This window comes from Carassius auratus, chromosome 23 (assembly GCF_003368295.1).
Source record: "Carassius auratus strain Wakin chromosome 23, ASM336829v1, whole genome shotgun sequence".
Classification (NCBI taxonomy): Eukaryota; Metazoa; Chordata; class Actinopteri; order Cypriniformes; family Cyprinidae; genus Carassius; species Carassius auratus.
In genome coordinates, this window is record NC_039265.1 from 9,256,217 (window position 1) to 9,279,009 (window position 22,793).

The window sequence follows — 22,793 nt, forward strand, 5'->3', positions numbered from 1 at the left end:
ACATTGCATTCAAAGTCACACATTCCAGAAATTCCATCTGAATCAAAGCCTCTGCATTTTATTATTATTATTATTATATTATTCAATTTTATTAAATTGTATTTATACATTTTATTTTATTTTTTAATTAACTATTTGACTCATAATTTTTTATTATATATATATATATATATATATATATATATATATTTGAGATATTTCAGCTGTTAGTTGGTTTAGTAAAAATAAGGTGTTTACCAAAAAATACAATACATTTAAAAAACACATTGATATATATTTATATATGAACTAACTGTTAATTTAAATGGTTAAATATGAATTAGATTCACATGATGTATTCAGGTGATCAGTGATATAAAGTAAATGCATACTTACATTAAAGAAGCTTCTGTCCTGCAGGTCAGTGAAACAAACAACTGAGGAGTTTCTCATCTCTCTCTCTCTCTCTCTCTCTCTCTCTCTCTCACACACACACACACACACACACACAATTCCCACCCCTTCCAATTCTTTCTTTTCTAATCCTGCCTTTCTTTATTCCTGATGTCTTTTATTCTCTCTATCTCTGGACCAGGATGTGCAACAGCTGCTGATCCAGGAACCACCACATCCTTCTCCTGCTCCACACACACACACTCTCTCACACACACACACACACACACACACACACACACACTCACTCACACAATAACACACATACACACACACTCACTCTCTCTCACACACTCACTCTCTCTCACACACACACTCACTCACACACACTCTCTCTCTCACACACACACACACACACACACACACACACACTCTCTCACACACACACACCCCCTCTCTCTCACACACACACACACACACACACACACACACACACACACACACACACTCACTCACACACTCACACACACTCTCTCTCTCTCACTCACTCACACACACACACTCTCTCTCACACACACACATACACACACATATTATTCAAATATACTTCATGATTTTATGAATTATTTGCATGCATATGTGTGTTCCTGTTCTGTTCTGTTGCTCTTCTCAGGCAGTGCATGTGAACACAAGGCCTGTCAATCAGAATAACAAGGCTTACATTAACACTAATACTATTATATGAATGCAATTTAATGCCCAGATTATTATTGCTCACCTGGGGATATGTGCTCCGACATCTGGATATGAAATGATGATTCGTGAATCATTATTCACATCGGAACTTTGAAAAATCTATTTTATTTCTTTCTATCACACAGGACAAAGCATCAAACCATCAAGGCAGTACAGTTATAAAAACAAAACAAAGAAGAAAGAAAGAAAGTGTACACATACAAATGACTTAAGAATAGTTTTATGGTAAATGTCTAGTAAACACTATAGTAAATAAGTTTTTTTTTTTTGCATGGTAAATGTTATAAGTGATGTGACAGTAACAAAAAAATAATATTTTTACATCTTAAGAGGATTCTCAGAGCTTTGGATAGTGTATCTTGACTATTTTTTAAAAGTCTAAAAGATTTAGAGCCAATAGGTGAGCCAGTAAAAAAAAAAAAAATATATATATATATATATATATATATATATATATATATATATATATATATATATATATATAAATAAGCATTTATTGTCTTGCAGTAAAAAAAATAAAAAATAAAAAAAATTACTTTTTACTTTCTGTGTGTACAAGGCAAATACGTTTATCTATTGTGAAAGATATACTAGTAAACTATAAAATGGAACAGATCTGATTCAAGATATCCTCACAAAACAGTCTACTTTATTTCACTTCTTTCATGTAAATAAATAAATGTAAATAAATAAGCATTTATTGTCTTGCAACTTTCTCTTTCAGTTCTGCTCGTGCGCTTATAGATGCAGCATGGGGCGTGTAGTTTCACTTTCTTTTTCGCCTACATCTCCCAGCGTTTGCTCTGTCAATTGTGTCCTAATGCCTTTAGAAAACTACACATTTATCTGATTTGCGTCCTGGTGGTAACTTGAAGGAAATAGTGCAGCATTGGACGCGTGTCTTGGTGGAAGCAACTGCAGCTCCGACTTTCCTTTCCACTGAAACAAAAGCGAATCCAGTCAATCCAGTCCCTCAGGAGCCTTCACGAGAGACTGGAGAGCAGAGATGGTAAAGAAACTCTGTGTGCAGTTATAGTGTGATTTCTGTCGGGCTTGTATCGTTGGGAGCGGATCATCATGGAGCTCCGGGAGACTCTGGCGGACGCGCAGCAGCAGCTCGCCGCTGACGGGACGCACGAGAGCCGCATGGACGAGTACCTGCGCTCGCAGGGCTTCTACCGCAAAAAGATCGCCAAGGACGGGTCGTGTCTGTTCAGGGCCGTGGCAGAACAGGTCAGGACTGATCCTGGTCTGCATAATCACGCTTACAATGTTTATAAACAGAAACGCAACGTTACTTAACACATCTTAAACTTCCATAACCGCCTTCTTCTTGTCGCATCGTGTGATTAACGTTACGTTCAAATCAAAAATGGCAATCACCGCGATAAAACTTATTGTCCTGATTTTTTCTCTCACTTGTGATTAAATGTTTCTGTTTGTAATCTTCTACGGTTTGCCAAAATCACTTTTTAGTTTGTCTGACGCTAATTAGCTTTAGCATACTAGCAGCGTATGCTAGCGTATTTACTAACACAAAACACAATTATGATATATTTAATCTTTACGAAGGACATATATAAACTGTAATCATTACGTTTTTGGTAGGTTTTTATCGATTGTCGTGTTGATTTTTACTTCATTTCTGTGTGTAACATGAATTGTTAATATTGAAATATGTTCGTTTTATTATTATATAATGCCGGAGATCAGTTTCAAATCTTTTTTTTTTTTTTTTTGAGTTATAGATAATCTGTTCGATTGATTTTGGATATGAATTAGAATTCAACTGTTGTAAATATATTTGAATGAATGTTAATGTTAATAATGACTTAAATCTCCCTCTCTCACTCTCTCTCTATTAATAATTATCTGTTTCTATTTATTTTTAACATTAGTGGGCTAGTAAAGAGTTAACTGTTGCTGAATCATCACTCATGAAGTCTGCATTTAAAACTTGAATCCAGTTTTGATAAACTTGTTTTTCCAGATTATGACAGCTGAATCATGGAGTGTAATGCATCTCATGACACGTATTATTATGTTTATTAATCATATCCTAGCACACAGACTGACAGGTGTGTGTTTGATTGACAGGTGTTGAACTGTCAGACTCTACACACAGAAGTGCGCGCGGCCTGCGTGGATTATCTGAGACAGAACCGATCTAACTTTGAGCACGTGAGAGACTATATACTCCTATTTTGACTACATGCATTCACATGCACGCATATATGATGAGTGTATTAAAGTTTCTTTGTTTTTTCTCTGTGTGGTAGTTTATTGAAGGCAATTTTGAGAAATACCTGGAGAATTTACAGGATCCCCAGGTAAAATCTCACCAACACGCTTTAGCTTGACAAAGATAAACTTAAATTCTGGCTTGGTTGTGATTGCACAGTTTTAATCTTAAAATGTAAGTATTTTCTAAACCCTTTCTGTTTTTCTCTCCGTCTGTTTAGAGCTGGGTTGGACAGGTGGAGATCACAGCTTTGGCTGAGCTCTATAAGTGAGAATATTACATTTTTGAAATCTATTTTAGCTGCATATTTTGAGATATGAACTGTGATGATGTTTGCTGTCTTTAGTGTCTATTACACTTCGTTCACTCGGACAGTGATTTTATGGCAGACCTTCATGAAGAAGCTTTATTGATTTTTGAAAAGCTGTGGTCAGTTGTGCATTATATTCACTTACATAAATTCGATCACTAATGGGATTCATTGGCAGTAAAAAAGAAAAACCCTATCTCATTCTGATTTGTCATGCAATCCGTTTTCTTGTTCTTATAAATGACGATCCTGAGGGGAAAGTGATTACATTGCAAATTGTGCAATGCAAATGCATCGTCAACAAGATTATCAATGCATGAACCAATCTTTTTTATTTCGTCATCTCTCAATCTTAATTGGATTGCATTATATGTTTGGATCGTTTAAATCTGATTTTATGAAGACGTATATTATTAGATATAAAGTGATGAGTGATATTGTTCAGTTTGGGCATCTGAATAAAACGAGTCGTTTTTTTCCACCATATTCTCACTATATAAGACTACATGAGAACATTTGGTAAAGTGTGTTTTTATGTTACCAGTTTGTTGCCATTTTTTATAGATTGTGTAATAATTCTTTCTTCCAGGCATGATTTTGTTATTTTCCAGGAGCCTGATCAGTCTCCTGTTAGCATCACCGAGTATGGCTTCACTAAAAAGGTGAACTTTCATGCAAGATTTTAGTCTTTTAGATTTTAAAATGTAAATCGGTTCATTTCCATAACACTGTTTCTCTGCCAGGTGCGACTGTGTTTTCTCAACGGAAACCATTATGACAGTGTTTACCCACAATCTTTTGAGAAAAGTGCTGCTGTGTGTCAATGTGAGCGCTTCTCCGTTATTTAACGATGTAATGCAGCTTTATGCTTTCAGAATTACATTAAACCGTCTCTCCATCTCTAGCGATCCTGTATGAGCTGCTGTATGATCGAGTGTGTGGCGTTGAACGCAGTGCTTTAGGTTCGTGTATGAGAGGAGTAAAAGGACGAGATAAACTGGATTCGGAGGAATGTAAGAGCAGTGAAGAGTCTGACTTGGAAGAAGATGAGTTCTGGTATGGATTTGCATGCGTGCACGAGACATTTTCTCTTATAGTATCATTAGTGCAATATTATATAATGTTTTATGATCTAGTCGATCCCGTTGGATGAAATCAAATCCTGCTTTGATTAAAGAAGTAGTAAAATATAAAGAATTTGCTGGAAATTGGCTCACTCTCAGGCCATCCGAGATGTAGATGAGTGTGTTTCTTCCATCAGGTTTGGAGAAATGCTGCATTACATCACGTAGTCACCAATGGATGTGAATGGGTGCCGTCAGAATAAGTGATCCACACCACTCAAGTCCACCAGTAAACATCTTCTGAAGTCAAAAACAAATCCATCATTAACATGCTTTCATTTTAAACCATCACTTCTGGATAAGATATGAGTCTATAATTCATAATAATTTGTAAAAAGTCCATCTCCTGTTGTCATTCGTATCAAAATCCAGCCACATATTTGTTTTTGTTTTTTACTGGAAAACGCAATATTATGGATATTTTACTCAGAACCAACATTTGGAAGTTACAGTATAAACATCTTAACGGTGGATTTGTTTGTTACAAACACACAGCTTTCAGCTTCTCAAGATGTTAATTGATGGATTGGAGTGGTGTGGATTATTGTGATGTTTTTATCAGGATTCTCATTCTGACGGCACCCATTCACTGCAGAGGATCCATTGATGTCATGCTAAATTTCTCCAAATCTGTACATTTTCAGTAAATTGTCAGTACTATTCCTTTTGAATTCTGCTATGTATGACTTTAATGTAACTCGATGTTTTGGTCTTTCCAGGTCGAGTGAAGCCAGAGAAAAGCCTTCCAATGGGAAGAACGTCAGACCGCCGCAGAGGGTGGTTTTCTCTCTCTATTCAATTCTCTTTCTTAAAGATTGAAATCACTTTGTTTCTGTATTTTTGATGAAACTCTTGATATATTGTGGTAACAAAACTATCTCTGCACTTCAGGGTCGTGGGAGGGGCCAGTCTCGAGGAAGGGGGCGTGGCCATCTCTCCACTAAGGTGCAGAGGTCCTTAAACCCCGCCCTCTACAGGAACGTGGAGTATGACGTGTGGCTCCGTTCTAAACGACGTACTTCATCTACTTTTTTGTTACTGTTTGGAAATGTAGTTCATATTTTGTTTGAAAAAATATATTTTAATAACTATGTGTGTATTTAGTTCAGCAGCAGCGGGATTTCTGCATGGCCGCAGGAATGCAGTATTCTGTGGGAGATAAGTGCAAGGTAAGCAGTAGGTGCTGACATTTGTAGATTTTTAAGAACTTAAAGACTTGATTAAAAAGTTGCATTTGATTAATACAGGTACACTACCGTAAAAAAATGTGGGATCTTTCAGCCACAAAATTTTGAACAGTATTTTACTATTTATTGCCATTTTTCCAGTAACTTTTTTCATTAATTTGATGCTTACAATTTTGTGCTTTTGTTTTTTTTTTTAATTACTGGATATTTTTGTTCAGTTAGAGTTCATGAAAATACTATCCAAATGAAATGTATTATTATGTGTATTGATATAGTTCTCTTGTTTATCTTTCTCAGGTGCAGCTGAATAATCACTTTTATAATGCTTATGTACAGGAAGTCAGTCCTGACAATGGCCCAGTCACTGTGTTTATTGGAGAACTCAACAAGCAGTATGTGTGTTAATGATTTTGTGCATATGTGTAGATGTTTTCATAGACTCTACCAATTACTGTTTTTGAAAAAGCGGTATGCAGTTTGTACACTGCGCATTGTATGTTAACTTTCTGTATACAGGGAATGTCAGTGTGGCCTAATGCATTCATTTAACATATTAAAATATTCAGTATGTAATTGATAATACATTTAACGCTCTTGCTTGTGTGTTTAGAGAAACTGTGCCGTTGTTGAGTTTGCGTCTTCCATCTGAAGAGACTCAGTCATGGCAGCCAGTGGCAGAAAAGAGTAAAATACATGGTGCAGCAAACAACAGCCCTCAGACATCCTCTGGTACGTTCTTTCCGAATCATACACCAATTCGGCTGATCTAAACTCGCACATGCTCAGTGTTCGCATCTGATTCTCTATGCAGAATGGGAAAGCAGAGGAAGTCGGAGGTCAAACAAAACGCCGTCTCAGTCAGCACCCAGCAGCCGTGTGCATAAGCAACACTCCTGGCCTCCGCAGGCCACCCCGGATGACACAAGAAACAAGTTCAGACGGTCCGATCAGTGCAACAGTCCTGTGTGTGTGCTTCCGGAGGAGAAAGAGGAAAGCGTTATTTTGGAGCTTCTGCACAAAGATGAGCACAACTTCCCCTTACTGGGAACAAGCTCCCAAACGGTGATGCCATTTATAATCAAAAAGTGCACCAGTACTTCACTTTTGATAACAGAGATACAAATGCATGTTTCTTTGAATTCAGGCCACTGCTAGTGAAGTCATAAAGAAAGGAGGGGAAAAGAGAGCCTCCCGGAAGAAGGACCAAAAGGAGCATGTCTCCGAGACAGGTGAGCAGTGGTGGAGCTCCGCCCCTTTATGTCCAGATTCAACAACATTGTAGGCTGAAGAAATTTTGAGCTTACGACTAACGTCAAGTACCTTGACTGGTTTGCGTTTTTATAATGTATGCTTAATACTTAATGGCCATTTTCCACCAAATTATGAAGAATGACTTTATGTGAATAGTTTATTCTAATGACATTTTTATTCATGTATAATCATCCTGAAGTTTTAGTTTTTTGGCTTTCAGAAACACCCCAGAGGCCTGTCCAGAGACAGAAGATTGCCACTGAAGAAAAACATGGGGTGAGTCAACTAAACCGATTCAGACTTGTCTTTATTTAAATTGTAGACCAGAGGCGTCTTATCCTGTTGCTGAAGGGCAACACTTTATCCAAATGCATGGCAATATATCAGCGTTTCTCAATTCTGGACCTCTAGGTCCACTTTCTTGTAGAGTTTAGCTTCAACCCAAACCTAATCAAATACACCTGAACCAGCTAATCAAGTTCTTCAGGTTTAGTGGAAAGGTACAGGCAGGTGAGTTCGATCAAGGTTGGGGCGAAACTCTGCAGGAAAGTGTGAGAAAGTCATGCAATGTATCTTATCCCTTCCCTGTTAATATAAGTCAGGGTTCCTCAAATCTTGTCCTGGAGGGCCAATGCGCTCCAGAGTTTAGCTCCAACACTAATCAAACTCCGCTACCATGAAGACGTTGAATAGCATGCTCAAGTGTGTTTGATTAAGGTTTGAACTCCATTCTGCAGGAAAGTGGATCTTGTGGGCCCGATTTAAGGATCCCTCATCTAAGTTGTGTTGAACTTACCAGCCATTGGTTTATACTCTATTCTAGATGAAGGTTAATGAGGAGCCACGGCAGAAACCTTCTTCAACAATAAAAGAGAAAGTACAGGAGAAACCCACCCCTGCCTCTCCTTCTCCACCTACTGCTGTCATCGTCACATCTGACCCCAAAACAGCCCCATCTCAATCTGAATCTGTTAAAGTCCCCGCTCCTAATCGGTCTGCTCCCGGGGCAATTAAAAAGACCCCTGTCCCACCCAAAACTACCCCTGCTCGAAGCCCAGACAACAGTCAATTTGCCCCGGTGTCCACTTCAGCCCCTTCACAGTCCATCTCTGTGGCAGGAGCAGTCTCTGATAGCGCCCCTGCTAGTATTCAATCTATTCCTCCTCCAAAATCTTCCCAACCCTTATCACAAGCTATACCAGTGCCTACCCTAGTGATCCCAACGCCTGATCTTAATTCCCAGCCAACACAAACAACATCTCAAATCACCCCTGTGGAAGTAGCTCCTGCTATCCCAACTCAAACTACTCTGGCCGCTTCTGGCTTAGTCCCATGTGCCTCTGTAGAACCAGCCCTGTCCATTCAAAGTGTCCCAGCATCTTCTATATCCGCTCCACCATGTATACCGGCCTCTGCAATACCTGTTTCTGCCCCAGCTCTGGTTCCTGCCCCAGCTCTGGTTCCTGCCCCTATATTAGATGCCCCAGATCAGACTTCTACCACCCTTCCCATTGATGGAAGCAGTGGTCCACCAATTGCCCATAAGTCTGTAGACCCTCATACGACTGTGACACCAGTCCTTCTTCCCCATGCTCCTCCTACCTCCATCTCTCCTTCCTCTGGTCCTGCCCAAGCTCCACTTCCAGACTTCCCTCAGTCTTCACTCAATGAAACAATTCCACAACCCTGTGAAACATCAGCCATGCCTGCCTCTAGTAAGTTTTATCCTAATTCAGTTTCAGACATGGCACTGTTTGAAATGCATCTTATTTCAGAAGTAAAATTGGTTGCAATGTGGACCTTTAAGTAGACTCACAGAACATCTCTTGTCCATCAGGTGTAGCACCTGCTCCTGATCCCCCATCCCAACCCCAACAACTCCCCTATCCTCATGTCCAATGGTCTCAGCTCCTTCAGGACCCAGTTTATCCAGGATTCCCCAAGAACGAGAAGGGAGAGGTGGAACCGCTGCCCCCCTATTCCTTTTCCCAAAAAGGAGACGACCTTCCGCAAGGTAACAAAGACCTTGTGATCCATTTCAATAAAAGAAACTTTCCCTTCTGCCTCAACATTGTTGATTCAAGAAGTCAAATGTTGAAACACTTTCAAATATAGCCCATTATTTAAGTCTATTTAGTCTTGTCTTCATCATAATGATTTCAGTCTTTGAAACCCGTTCCTTATTATTTCAGATATGAATGTCCTCCGGTTCTTCTTCAACCTCGGTGTCAAGGTACATGGTTTGAGAACTCTTCTTTGCATTTATTGCTTCATTAAAGACCACTGTTTATGGAATTACATAGTACTCCCAATTTTCTCAGGCGTACTCTCAGCCGATGTTTCCTCCCATCGTATATCTGGGTGCACTTAACCAAGCCTATCAGATGCACCTTAGAGGGCCACCTCCTTCCTCAGACTCTCCTGCTAACCCCGCTGTGACTTCATGGCAACCAGAAAACCCTTCTCCTCCTCAAAATGTAAGCTCCATCCCTGACACCTCATTGGACAGCCATGTTCCCGTTGCACCTGTAGCATCTGGAAGCGTTCCTGTTGGTCCCATGGAGTTGGGAGGGTACAATGATCAACCTGTATCCATGCCAATGCCAATGCCACCAAGGCCACAAATGTCCTGGCCAGCTTCCTCTGGTCTAAGTAGCTATGTTGGGTCATACCCAACTGGCCCTCAAGTGCACTTTTCCACACCACCCTATCCACCCCCTGGGAATCAGATGTATCCGCCGTCTTCCATTGGATACCACCATATGCCAGTTCCAATGCCTCTTGAGTCCCTAAACCACGGCCCTCATGGTCGGATGGATGTCTTGCCATTTGTTCCTCCATCACTGGACCGAGGGAATGGCCAGAGGTCTGTAAACCCCCAGTTTGGGTCCATTCAGAAGACCGCTGGCTTTCCTGGAGGCCAACCTCAATTGAGTGCTGGTGATTACAAGCCGGTAGATATTCCCATTTCAGTGGCCACAATGGAACCTCCACACTATAGTGGACCTTGTTCTGTTTTACAACCTTTTCCAAATGGCCCACTGCATGGAGACATGGTAGGCTTGACCCCTTTAACCAATGGGAACTTAGGAAAACAAGGGGGAGTCTTCCCACAGAGTCTTCATGCTGGTCCTATCGCAGAAGACCCTTCTCGCTCCATTCACCAATATTCTCCTGATGATAAGTGGTCAGTGGAAGAGATCGAGGTTCCCAATGTAGATCTTCGAGTAACTCATTCCTTCTATAGCCAGTCCTACAGGGGTGGAGGAAGACGTGGCCAAGATGACAGAGGAGGATATCGAGGCAGGGGCTACCGAGGCCAGAAAAATTATTCTGGCCGTGGAAGACCAGATGAACAGTCGTCTTATAGACATTTTGGGAGACGAGGTGCAGGCCCAAGGGTAGGGGCACAGTTACCATACCCATGATGCGGAAATGCTGTATAAACACTAAGTTTTGGTTTACAATGATATCAGATACACAAAATCTGTTGTTTTCAGTTTATGTGTGGGTTTTGGTAAATGGTGTTGATTAGGAGTAAATCCAATGTTTTTAAGTTTTTTGTCTTTTTCTCCCGCCCACATTCTTTATTAAACCTTTCACCTGTTCCGATTTCGCTAAACCCATGTGAAAATGTAAATGTGTGTTGTGTGTTTGCATTGGTAATAAAATCTAGTAAATGTTTTCTTGTTGCACTGCCCTTACATGCACAGCAAAAGGGGAAAAAATGGTTTTATATTGATTTGAATGTATTATAGCTATGTGCACTTCCTGTAAACACTGAATTTTTATCCTTTAATGTGGGTTTTTTTTTTAGACTGGTTCTCAGAAGACCGTCTCAAAAATCTGAATCTTCCTGAAAAACTTGTAAACCATTCATCTCGTGCTGCAATGTGAGCATAGTAGTTTCAGCATATAATTGGAGATGACCGGAAAAGTGCCAGGAAAGTGCCTTTTTTTTGTGTGTGTGTGGAAATTTTGGTTTTTGTTGAGTTTCTCTCTGCACCTTTATTGCACTCTTATCAACCTCCTCCACAGGGTTCTAGGGTGTCTGCTGAATGAATGTTGATGCCAAAAGCCTGTAACAAATTACATTTCTGATCCAAAGATGTAGTTTTAACACCAAACGAATAAAAGCTTAAGAATGTCTTTCACCATTGTTGCCTTTCCATTTTTCAGTTGCATGTATTTATATATTAAGCTTGACCAGACCAGTCTCTCTGCCTTATTTTAATTAGTCAAATATGGTTTTCAAAGGTAAACATACAAGTAGTTTCGACGCCAAAGAACATCTTTCTCCGTTGCAGACTTTCCATTTAAAGTCAGTTTATTCCAAAACAATCTCACTGCAGAGATGCGTCACCCAATATCACTGACAACAGATTTTGTGTATCTGGTCCTAGTGCATTTTAATATTGAACCGCTTCTAACTGCATCTTCACAAGAATGCAATAATGAGATTATTTAATGTAATGTAAGACATCGTTTAACATGATTAAAATATTTTATTCAAAATATACAGTTGCATGTTTGGCGTGTGTAAATTGGTTCGCAACACTTTGTGACGAGAAAGAACTGCAGTTGTTAACGATAACGATAATTAATCCGGACACATACATCTCTCTCCAGGTTTTATTTTCAAATAATGTCCTCTCCTCACAAGTTTGGCTTTATGTCAGAGGATATATCTAGTCTCTTTGTTGGATCGCACCATTGAGGAGAAGAGCAGAGTCGTATGTTTGAAGTTCTGATGGTAATTCAGTCAAACGTGTAAGTCTCACAGTGCAGTGCTTGCTGGTCTGATGTCATACTGAGCAGCTAAACTTCTGGAATTCTGTGAAATGGAATCTTCAGTCATCCAGGAAGAAGTAGTTTCCACTCTTCTTTTGTTCCACATCCTTAAAGGAGAAAGCAAATAACAGTTTTTTAAATAAACCGGTACAAAGCTACCGTACTACTGGCCACACTTTGATACAACATCAAGACCAATCGAGTCAAAAGCCTATTGAGACAGCATTTCTGTAAGTCAAAGATGTATGAAATTATATTACGAGGCCCAAAATGCAATCTAGCCAGGAAGCTTGAGTTTTGAGATGGCTGCAATCCAAAAACACAGGATTTTCAATGTTGAAGGGATAGTTCACCCAAAAATCAATGTCGAAATTTTTTTGTATGAGTTGCTTCAAAAGATATTTTGAAGATTGCTGGTAATCAAAAAGTTGGTGGATCCCACCTTTTTTCAATTTTGGGTGAACTATTGCTTTAAGCTAACTGAGACTTGTTCTAGCACTTGCATATCATTGCTCTTTTGTTGATTTTTATTGCTTCCATTTCTAAGCAGCTTTGGATAAAAGTGTCTGCTAAATGATTAAATGTAAACTGAATCAAGCCGAATAATGACATTACTGGTGTTCGTAAGACATAATACTGTGTAGCCGCTTTAATACAATCTGTAATGTCAATTCAGCTTCAAAGTTAATTAATTTTGGGTTAAATGCAGAATTTGTGTAGTTAACTAAAACTAAAACCATAAAAAATTAGAAATAATAGATAATACAAATTTTAAACTTGCTTGATTTCAGCTATTTGCAAAGGAAAATGTCTAATTTTCATTTAGTTGAATAAAAACTATATGCACATAAAAACACAATATGCCAAAAACACAACAAACCACTAAAAACTTGAAATAAAAACACTATATAAAAATAAAACTAGTTCAAAGTCTGAATAAAAACATTATCGTTATAATACTAATAAATGATATCCGTAGAAAACGATCTGCCCAGTGTAATTTGTAAAGAGTCATTTAAATGTGAATGTGTACCTTAATGGAATTGAGTTTGTTAATTCTTGGTCTGAAGTTGTTTGGGTCTCTTCTGAACGTGATCTCCAGCTGCGCTAAAAACTTATTCATGCCAGCCAGCAGGTTCTGTGGACTGATGACAAACACATTTCAGCATGAACATTGCGTTATGACTGAATATCTGAAACACTGAACACTTCCATTTACACATTTAAGGGAACTTGTGTATATTCAATACTGACGTTATCAGAGCAAATGAAGTACGTACGCATTGGCGTTAGTGTTTCTGGATGGAATCCCGTCGAAGACGATGACTCGGTCCGCCAGATAAGTGGCCATGATGAAGTCGTGCTCCACCACAAACGCTGTCTTCTTGGCGTGAAGGATGAATCTGCATGGCATATAAAGGAAGGAATCTGTGAAATAAGCACTGAGTGCATCGAACCGATGAAACAGCCATGAAAGTGTTGTAGATGCTACCGTTTGATGACCCTGGCAGCCATCAGACGCTGCTCGGAGTCCAGATACGCTGACGGCTCGTCGATCAGATACACGTCCGCAGGCTTTCCTAAACACAGAGCCAGAGCCACACGCTGCAGCTCACCACCAGACAGATTCTGGACCTACAGACACAACCGGTGGGTTTGAACGAGCACGTGAGAATCAAGCAAACTGTGTCATGTACTTAAGAGATGTAAAAAAAAAAAAATACATAAAAAAAAACAAAAACAAACACAAACTTATTTTTCAAATGAGAAAAAGTTCTAAAATTAGAAGAAAAAAAAAGTAAAAAAAAAAAAAATCAAATGGAAGAATTACAAAAATGGCAAGAACACGAAATTGCAAAAAATAAAAGAAAAAGAAAAGAAAAATTATGAAAAAAAAGAATTGATAATAATATATGGTTTTGAAGTTCTAAAACTAAAAAAATATATATATATACACTAAATAAAAAAAAATTATAAAATAAAAAAAGAATATTTTGATAAATGCTATAATAGTACTGAGAGCGTTTAAGTTCTAAAATAAAATAATAAAAAGAACTATTAAATTACAAAAACACATAAAATAACTAAATCTGCTAATTAAATTAAAGACTGAAAATATACACATTTCCAAAAAAATTTATTCTCCAACTGTTGTGTCACACTAATCAAAAACAGTTAAAATAATAATAGCAATTTCAAATAGAGCTGAAATAAAATATTAAAGACCTCAATTTATTTAAAAATGTTGCCTTGTCAAAACTCCAATTGAAATTGGAAATCCAATGAACTAAAGTGAAATTATATATATATATATATATATATATATATATATATATATATATATATAACACATATACATATACATGTACACTCATACACACAGCAAAACATTAAAAAATAAATAACTGAGGACGTTTTGCAAATTGAGCACAATTCAATCAACGAGATTCAATTCATTTCCTTGTTTTAATGTAAAGGCTTTTCCTAGATTCATCCTTTAGACTGTTTATTATAGCACACAACTTAAAAGCAAACACATTACATACATGAACATACTTCCTACTTTGAATATTGCATTACAATGTGGTGATAAATGATTAAAAGCTAAACGAGCGACTCATTCCACTCCTGAATAGTAAAGGACACCAGAATAACTCACGTCCTGGTCGATGATGCTTTCGATCTGCATGGGCTTCATTACGTCCGTGACGAACTGAGGGTGTGTGTACGCGTCTCTGATCTTCTCGTGCAGCAGGGCTCGAACACTGCCCTGGAAACACACACCGAACATCACCACTCCTGCACACTGATGATTATCATGCAGCGACAGAGCTCAGACTCACTTTGAACTTGGGGCTGATCTTCTGTGGCTTGTAGCTCACGTTCAGGATGGGCACCTCACCTGAGAAACACACACAGAAGAGCACAATCAACTAACCTGTCTGTGTGGAGAGATGCTTTCCTTCCCAAACTGTATTTTGACTTCTCAGAAGAGAAACTATTAATAATTATTATTCTTTGCATTAATAGCAGATTAAAGAAAGAAAATTCATGCAATGTCTATTGTCATTATGTAAATCATATCAGAGTTATTAAAATTTAAAATATACAAACATTTAAAACAACACAAAAATTTTAAAAATACCTATTTTTCTTAAAAATATTTGTTTAGGACGCTTTCCTCAATCCTACATTTATTTATACAAGTTGTTTTATAATTGACTTAAGACTTATACAAGACAAAATCACATAAAATTACTAAAACTTAAAAGACATTAAAGTAAAAAAATATATACATTTCCAAAATATTAAAATTCTCCAACGGTTTTAAAAGGTGTAACACTAATCAAAAACAGTTAAATAATAATAGCATTACATTTCAAATGGAGCTGAAATAAAATATTAAAGATTTATTTTAATTTATTTTTAAATAAATACATTTATTTTAAAATGTTGCCTTGTCAACTAACTGCAAGATTTAACTGAAATTCCAAAATTATTATTACTGAAATAAATTAAAGTGAAATATATATATATATATATATATATATATATATATATATATAAATACACACACACACACACACACACACACACTCATACACTTAGTTATTAAAATTTGAAACATTAAAATATTTAAAGCAAGACAAAAAAGCAAAAATCTATCTTCAAGACCTATTTTTCGTACATTTTCTACAGCGCTTTCTTAGAAATAAAAAATTATTTTATTTCTATTTATTTCAGTTTTAGAATTGATTTTTAAATGTGTATTTTACCTACAATTAGACTTAGACAAATAATGACTTTTTTATATATATAAAGAAATCTCTGTAACACTTTGGTATAGGGTCCAATTCTCACTAATAACTAGTCACTTATTAGCATGTCTATTATTAACATATTGGCTGTTTATTAGTGTTTATAAAGTACATATAAATGCATTACATCCATAATCCTACCCAATACCCTAAACTTAACAACTACCTTATAAACCATTAATAAGCAGCAAATAAGGAGTTAATTAAGGCAAAAGTCATAGTTAGTGGTTAGTTAATAGTGAGAATTGGACCCTAAAATAAAGTGTGACCGAAATATCTTTCTAATACCATGCCGACAACTTTGGCTATTTTTGCGAATATCATAATTGAGTTATTAATATTATTAATATTAACATATTTAATATTTTATTAATATTTTAAACAGAAACCACAATAAAAATTCAAATTTTAAAATTCGAGAACACTTTTTTTTTAATTCTTGAACTTAATTGGTATCAGTCTGATTGAAAATGTATTCAGGGACCCCAAAATAACAATTAAAAAAAAAATTCTGATTAGATTTAGAATTTCAATCATTTGTATATTCTTTGATTAAAGTGACCGACTGGAGTGGTGTGTTGATTTCTACCTCCTCCGTCTGGTTTGAGGCCTCCTGCAAGCATCCTGATGAACGTGGTTTTCCCAGTTCCTGAAAGAGCAGAGCTGGTTTAGAGGAGGATAAATCAATCAGGTTCAGCAGCGTTTCTTAAAACACAGAGCCGTGTCTCACCGTTCTCTCCCAGCATGACCATGATCTCCGAGTCGGTGAACTCTCCTTCTGTGATGCCCAGCGTGAACTCGCCCATGCTCTTCTTCATGTTGGGGTACTGATAGCGGCACATCTTCTTCACTTCCTCCTCGGCGGCCGTCTCTGCCACTTTAAACACCAGAGACGTCTCCCTGAAGCGCAGGTTCTCCGTCGGCACGTAGCCGTCCAGGAAAATATTGATTCCTGAAGGAAAGAAGAGATTGTTGTTGTAAAAACATGACATTTCTGAGCTGGTTCGAGTGAGGGTCAACAGCTGACAATAGAGCGCCATGATTGGTTGAACTCTTCATCTTTTTCTGTTGCTTGTTTGAATACTGCACGTGGACAGAGTGACAAATCAAACCAGCGCAGTCTGAGGTCGAAATGTGTAGCCTGCTACCCGAAATACAAACAGGTTAGCAGGTCTGAAGTCCTGCTGATTTAGAAGCAGAGCATCACATGCAGGTTTTGGAGAGGGTCGCACCTTCCCGGACGCTGAAGGGCATGGTCACCACACCGTACGCGCTGGGAACGCCGTACAGACAGCAGATGAAGTCTGACAGGTAATCCAACACACTCAAGTCGTGCTCCACCACTATGATGTACCTGCACAGAGGAACACGAGCTGTCACGAGGAGTAACCAGCGGCTCTACGAGATGCATCGGAGGAGCTTCAGACCTGTCTGGAGAGATGAGGGAGCGGATGGTGATGGCAGCTCTCAGCCTCTGTTTCACATCCAGGTAACTGGACGGCTCGTCGAACATGAAGCTAGAGAGAACAGACACAGAGCTATTAAAGTGTGCTCATTCACTCAATTAAAGCTAAAGACTTGATGGAAAACTTGCAATTGAAAATAGAAATGCTGCATTGGCGACTGACTGACAGAAGGTTAAAAGGTAAATAAATATTTGTGAAAACCAAAAAAAAAAAAGAAAGAACATGACATTTTAAATGGAATTTATACAAGTAAAAGACCAAAATATTATGAAATATTATAATAATGTAAAAGATCAAAATATTATGATAGTATTTAAATACTACTAATAAAATTAATAAAACTGGCATAAAAAAAGCACATGACAAAAGCTCATTAAATGATTAAAATAAGTCAAATGAAAATGGAAAATATATATTAAAAAATGTTATATTATATTATAATAGTGTACAAATAACTATAAAATAACACTGCAGGATGTTAGATAATTACACTGAAATAAATTGAGTTTAAGCTTAAGTTAATTAAAGCTTAAGTAAATTAAGAAATTAGTCAAATTGAAAATGAAAAAAAAAGGATGCTAAATATAAATGTGAAAATATGAAAATACAACCTAAAAATATTAATACTACAACAGTATGGAAATAACACTGAAACAACAATTTATCATTACAATGAATTAAACTAAGTTTAAATAGTAAAATAATTAAAAATGAAATAAAGAATTAAAGATAAATATATTTAAAAATAAAAAAAGGACAAAAAAGCATGCAATTACTGAAAATAAAATTTATTTGATAATAGCAAAAAACAAAAAACAAATACAAGCTCAAAATATCAACATTAAATAAACAATACTAAAATAACACTAATGAAATAAAATGAATTTAAACTGACGCACTAAAACTGAAAAAGCACATTAAATTATTAAAATTAATCAAATGAAAATGAAAGATATATATAAAAAATGTAAAGCTAAAAAAACTAGTATTATAATAGTATACCAATAATTCTAAACTAACACTGCAGGACGTCAGATAATTACGATGGAATAAACTGAGATTAAGCTTGATTACTGAATTTTTTTTTTATTAATGCTAAATAATAAAAAAACAAACAAAAAATAACTGATAAATAAATAAGACTGAATGTTTCAGGGCTTCATCACTGCACAAACACAGAAAGACTCACATATCAGCTCTCTGAATGCAGACGACTGCGCAGGCGAATCTCTGCAGCTCTCCTCCCGACAGATCCTCAACATTACGCTCACGCAAGTGCAACAGATCTGACCAATCACAGCGCAGAACCATCAGACACAAGACACAATAAAACCACAAACAGAAGTGCATGTGTACTTACCCAGCTGTTCACACACCAGTTCTTCTGTCTTGGTGTCGTCCTTCCTGCTCAGGATGGAGCCTACTGAGCCCTGCAGGACAAACAGAGAATTACAAACACAAACAATCAAATCAAATATGAATTCAAATCAGCAGATATTCATACCAACCTTAACGGTTTTGGGGATCTGATCGACATACTGCGGCTTAACGATGGCCTTCAGGTCGTCCTCCAGGATCTTGGTGAAATAGTTCTGCAGCTCGGAGCCACGGAAATATGCGAGGATCTCCTGCCAGTCAGGAGGAGCCTGGGAAAACACGCATTAGTTTGTTTATGTATTCACTGTTTAACGGCATCGCAGCATCAAAGCTATTATCTCAGAGTGATGCGATCTGAAGTGTGTGTTTGTGCGGGTGAGAGAAACTCACATCGAACCTCCCCAGGTTTGGTTTCTGTTTTCCCGCCAGGATTTTGAGGGCCGTGGATTTCCCGATGCCGTTGGTACCTACCAGCCCCAGCACTTCACCTGGACGAGGGATGGGCAACCTGACCAACACACACACACACACACACACTCAGATCAACTCCACAACACACTGAAGCAAGACTAAAGAGCTGAAGACTCAGTTTATACCTGTGGAGCTTGAAGGAGTTGGCACAGTATCTGTGTGTGGTTTCCTTCTCCAGGTTGCTTGGCAGGTTCACGATCGACAGAGCTCCAAATGGGCATTTCTTAATGAAAGAGAATAATTCAATCTATGATAAACTATCAAAATGTCAGTTTAGAGACAGTCAGTTTTTGTTGAATACATACATGAATCTGAACAGACAGGATCAGGACGAATTACCTTGATGCAGATTCCACATCCGATGCAGAGAGACTCTGAGATCCAGACGATTTTACTCTGAGGCGTGACCTCGATGCACAGCTTACCTGCGACAAAAAACACACGAATGATACCCAAACCCTGCACCGACACCGGGCGAATGCAGCGGGCGATCCTTACCCATGCGCACCACCGGACAGCTCTTCTTGCACTCCTGACGACATTTCTTGGGCTTGCACTTGTCGTGGTTCACGATAGCGATTCTGGTGTTCTTGTCGGCCATTTGGCTGGTTTGATGACGCAGATCTACAGGAACAGAGGTCTAGACCTCACTAGAATAAGAGAGAGATTAAAATTAGGGGCCATTCACATATAAGCAAGCGTATCATTGCGGTCCAGGGATTTCCTGATGTTTATGACTTGTCAAGCCCTCATTATTTTGAGGAACGATGCATGGGACACACATGCATTGCAATAACTAGTAAGCATGATACTGTTTATACATGAATGTTTATTAACTGGTGTATCAGTTATGCTAGCCGTTCCTAAATGCATGACTTTTTTGATCAATATTAGGGCCTCATTACCTTGACCCTACTTCCTGTAGAGCCGAGCCCCTGGCATCGACCAGCAGCATCAGCAAACATCCAGTCTACACCTGTCAGAGTCACGCCGGTCTCTAGATGTCCCTCAGAGGGAAAGAGGAAGAGAAGGACAGAGCCAGACCTCTCTGAACTCCAGAAGAGCTTTCTAAGTGAACCTCAAGACTATGAGGAACTAGTAACGAAGCAAAATGCTGCTGTAATGTTAATTAATCACTGACTCTCCACAAGATTTGTTCACTGTTGAAGCACCGCTGTATGTTACTTGGAGTTGCACTTTCAAATTCGTTGGAACTACAGTATTATTTTATTGTAAAATAGAACAAACATGACAATATTCTGAAGTGATGTAAAAATGAATGGCACATCTGCCATCGTTTGGATGTTCAGGGAAATTTGCATGCTTGCTTGTATCTCAATAAACATGCAAACAATAACACGCATTGAGTCTAAGAGAGTTTACATGGATCTCAGTCCGTATCAATATTTGCTCTTCATGCTGTTAAGTGTAGATCTACGTTAACGATGCATTGAACAGTAGCAGGATTTACATCATATGCACGCTGCTTGTGTGGATGCAGGCAGTTTTGACCACAAAAGATGAGGTGAGCGGATTGGATATCATGTATCTGACTGTTTATTCACTCCCATTTAACAGTTTTTACATTAGAAGCGGTATTTTGCTTTTGTCAGGAATACATGTTCGGTTTTAATGCACATGTAAGTTGAAGTAGAATTAAATGAATGCCAAAACTCAGAATTCAGTTCGCAGTACCCCAGTTTGAGAACCACTGGTCTAACTCATACCTTTAGCCTAATTATTATTCTGATATATAAATAAAAATTTTTAATTAACAACTACAATGTTGATTAACACATTTGAATGTTTCTAAAACAACTGAACTGATCAATGATTTAAAATACAAAAATAAGGCAATGAGGCAAGTTGTATTAAAATGCAAAGATTTCGTTTATTAAGCAGTATGTTACAGATTCGTTTACCTTAGATAATTCGTTTTCTTAAAATATAATGAATCAGGTCCGTGTCCACTCTGAAATAAACTTTAAAACCTCATGTTGTCCAGACAGAGCTCCTGTATCGGCTAGTTTTTGTGTTTTTGAAGAATGGAGTGCACCCAAACACTGCAGCATTTTTTTTTACTTTTCTTCGTAGATAAATCTTGTAGCAGAGTAACAGCAAGGGTTTTAAAAGCCACGTTTTAGGCACGACATGTGAACGTCCTCTAAGACAAATGCATTGCATCCTCAAATCTAGCAAATTTACAAACCGCAATATGCATATCACAACTGCTTGCATTAGCTGAATAATGTTTATAGATTTAACAGATTATTAATAGTTTTAATCAATTGGATCATTTGGATTTTAATACATGTAGATTTAAGTGATGCTGTCCAAGATTCACTGCCAAAAAAACAAGAAATGTATGAACGTTATATCATTATGTTTTTAATTACATTTATACATAATTAAACACATTTAAAGCATTATTGTATTGCATTAACAAACTGCACATTTCTTTAATATCATGCAGTCTTACTAATCATGAAAAAAAAGATCAATGATAAAATTCCCACAAGTTAATAATCAGACTTGCACGATATAATGAAATTATCTACGTATGGCAAAATGTACAAATTATAATATAGTGCAAAAAAAAGAAAGAAAACATTTTCAGCGTTTAAATATAATTATACACACTTGAAGCATTATTGTATCACATTTTGCATTATTATATGACAAATCACTGCATGCCTTCATCTTCAGTATAATACAGTGCTACTAATAATGCAATACAGAGCAAAACAGTCTCAAAAAGGGTGGACTTTTTCCACTTGAGCCTGTAAGAAACCACCTAGCAACTATTCTGGACAACCTAGCAACACCCACAACTTCCATTAAAATCAGCTTATCACTCGTTTACAGACATGGACTCATTCAAACGACCAGATATAATGGAAACAGCTGTTATCTGAACAGAGTTTTAACTGTCTTAAGCACTCAAGAAACAGTGATAGTCCACAGACCTCTAAATGAGATTCGAACCTGCAACCTTTCGGTCGCCAGACCACTTTAATAATCAATAAACCACAGATTTCTGAAACAATTGGATCAGACCACTCCCTAACAGACCACTGTTTTAACACTGTGACAATAATAGCAACAGTTTAATAATTTCAGATTGAAAGATTTAATCATATCGAACACGTGAAACCAGTGCGCGCGCGCGCAAGTCGTGACTCAAACGCGCGCGCCTGAGGGAATAACGATGACGCAAGAATTTACACCAGAGACCTTCCCACATAAATTTCACTCCAAAACCAAAACATTATTTCAATCGATCTTTCAAACATCTGCTCGGTTATAAAAACACTTCGTTTAAGAATGACGTTCGTTCGATGTTAGTGGAAACCGCGGGCATTTAAATGGAGACAGAAAAGGCCTCGCGTGCAGGGCGACGACGATGTGCTTAATGTCTGTCAAAATACCTATCAGCGTCTGTTTAATTGTTATAATATACCAATAAAACACCGCTCACCTCCCGCTGATGGTAATAGCGCAGTATAACGCGTTAATAAGCGGAGAGTGTCTTCTTTCTGTGTGAAGAGACGAGCAGCGCGTGCTGCTCCGGCGCGCACCGCAGAGATGGCGCCAGAACGCGTGACGCAGAAGGGACGCGACGCGATCG

General features: G+C 37.7%; 2 protein-coding genes across 3 annotated transcripts; one reads left to right on the forward strand and one right to left on the reverse strand.

Moving 5' to 3' along the window:
- Positions 1-1,876: 1,876 nt before the first annotated feature.
- LOC113041219 (OTU domain-containing protein 4-like) lies at positions 1,877-11,391 on the forward strand. Its single transcript, XM_026199632.1, has 19 exons — positions 1,877-2,361; positions 3,226-3,309; positions 3,408-3,458; positions 3,591-3,637; positions 4,270-4,342; positions 4,424-4,505; positions 4,586-4,736; positions 5,524-5,581; positions 5,696-5,819; positions 5,909-5,973; positions 6,289-6,383; positions 6,602-6,720; positions 6,803-7,053; positions 7,136-7,220; positions 7,463-7,518; positions 8,066-8,957; positions 9,080-9,256; positions 9,435-9,475; positions 9,564-11,391. The coding sequence occupies exons 1-19, from the start codon at positions 2,206-2,208 to the stop codon at positions 10,668-10,670; spliced, it is 3,714 nt and encodes a 1,237-aa protein (XP_026055417.1). The 5' UTR covers positions 1,877-2,205; the 3' UTR covers positions 10,671-11,391.
- A 298-nt stretch (positions 11,392-11,689) lies between these two features.
- Positions 11,690-22,778, reverse strand: LOC113041220 (ATP-binding cassette sub-family E member 1). Of its 2 annotated transcripts, none has more exons than XM_026199633.1 (18): positions 22,644-22,778; positions 19,664-19,815; positions 19,505-19,590; positions 19,291-19,388; positions 19,085-19,202; positions 18,826-18,963; positions 18,678-18,747; positions 18,507-18,603; positions 17,279-17,368; positions 17,084-17,205; positions 16,582-16,803; positions 16,441-16,500; positions 14,877-14,935; positions 14,693-14,803; positions 13,526-13,668; positions 13,314-13,436; positions 13,067-13,178; positions 11,690-12,140 (listed from the first exon to the last, which is right to left on the reverse strand). In XM_026199633.1, exons 2-18 carry the CDS (start codon positions 19,764-19,766, stop codon positions 12,093-12,095), a joined length of 1,800 nt encoding a protein of 599 aa, XP_026055418.1. In that variant the 5' UTR covers positions 19,767-19,815; positions 22,644-22,778; the 3' UTR covers positions 11,690-12,092. The 2 variants fall into 2 exon arrangements, with proteins under 2 accessions (XP_026055418.1, XP_026055420.1); XM_026199635.1 differs by lacking the exon at positions 22,644-22,778 and adding an exon at positions 20,071-20,879.
- Positions 22,779-22,793: the final 15 nt, after the last annotated feature.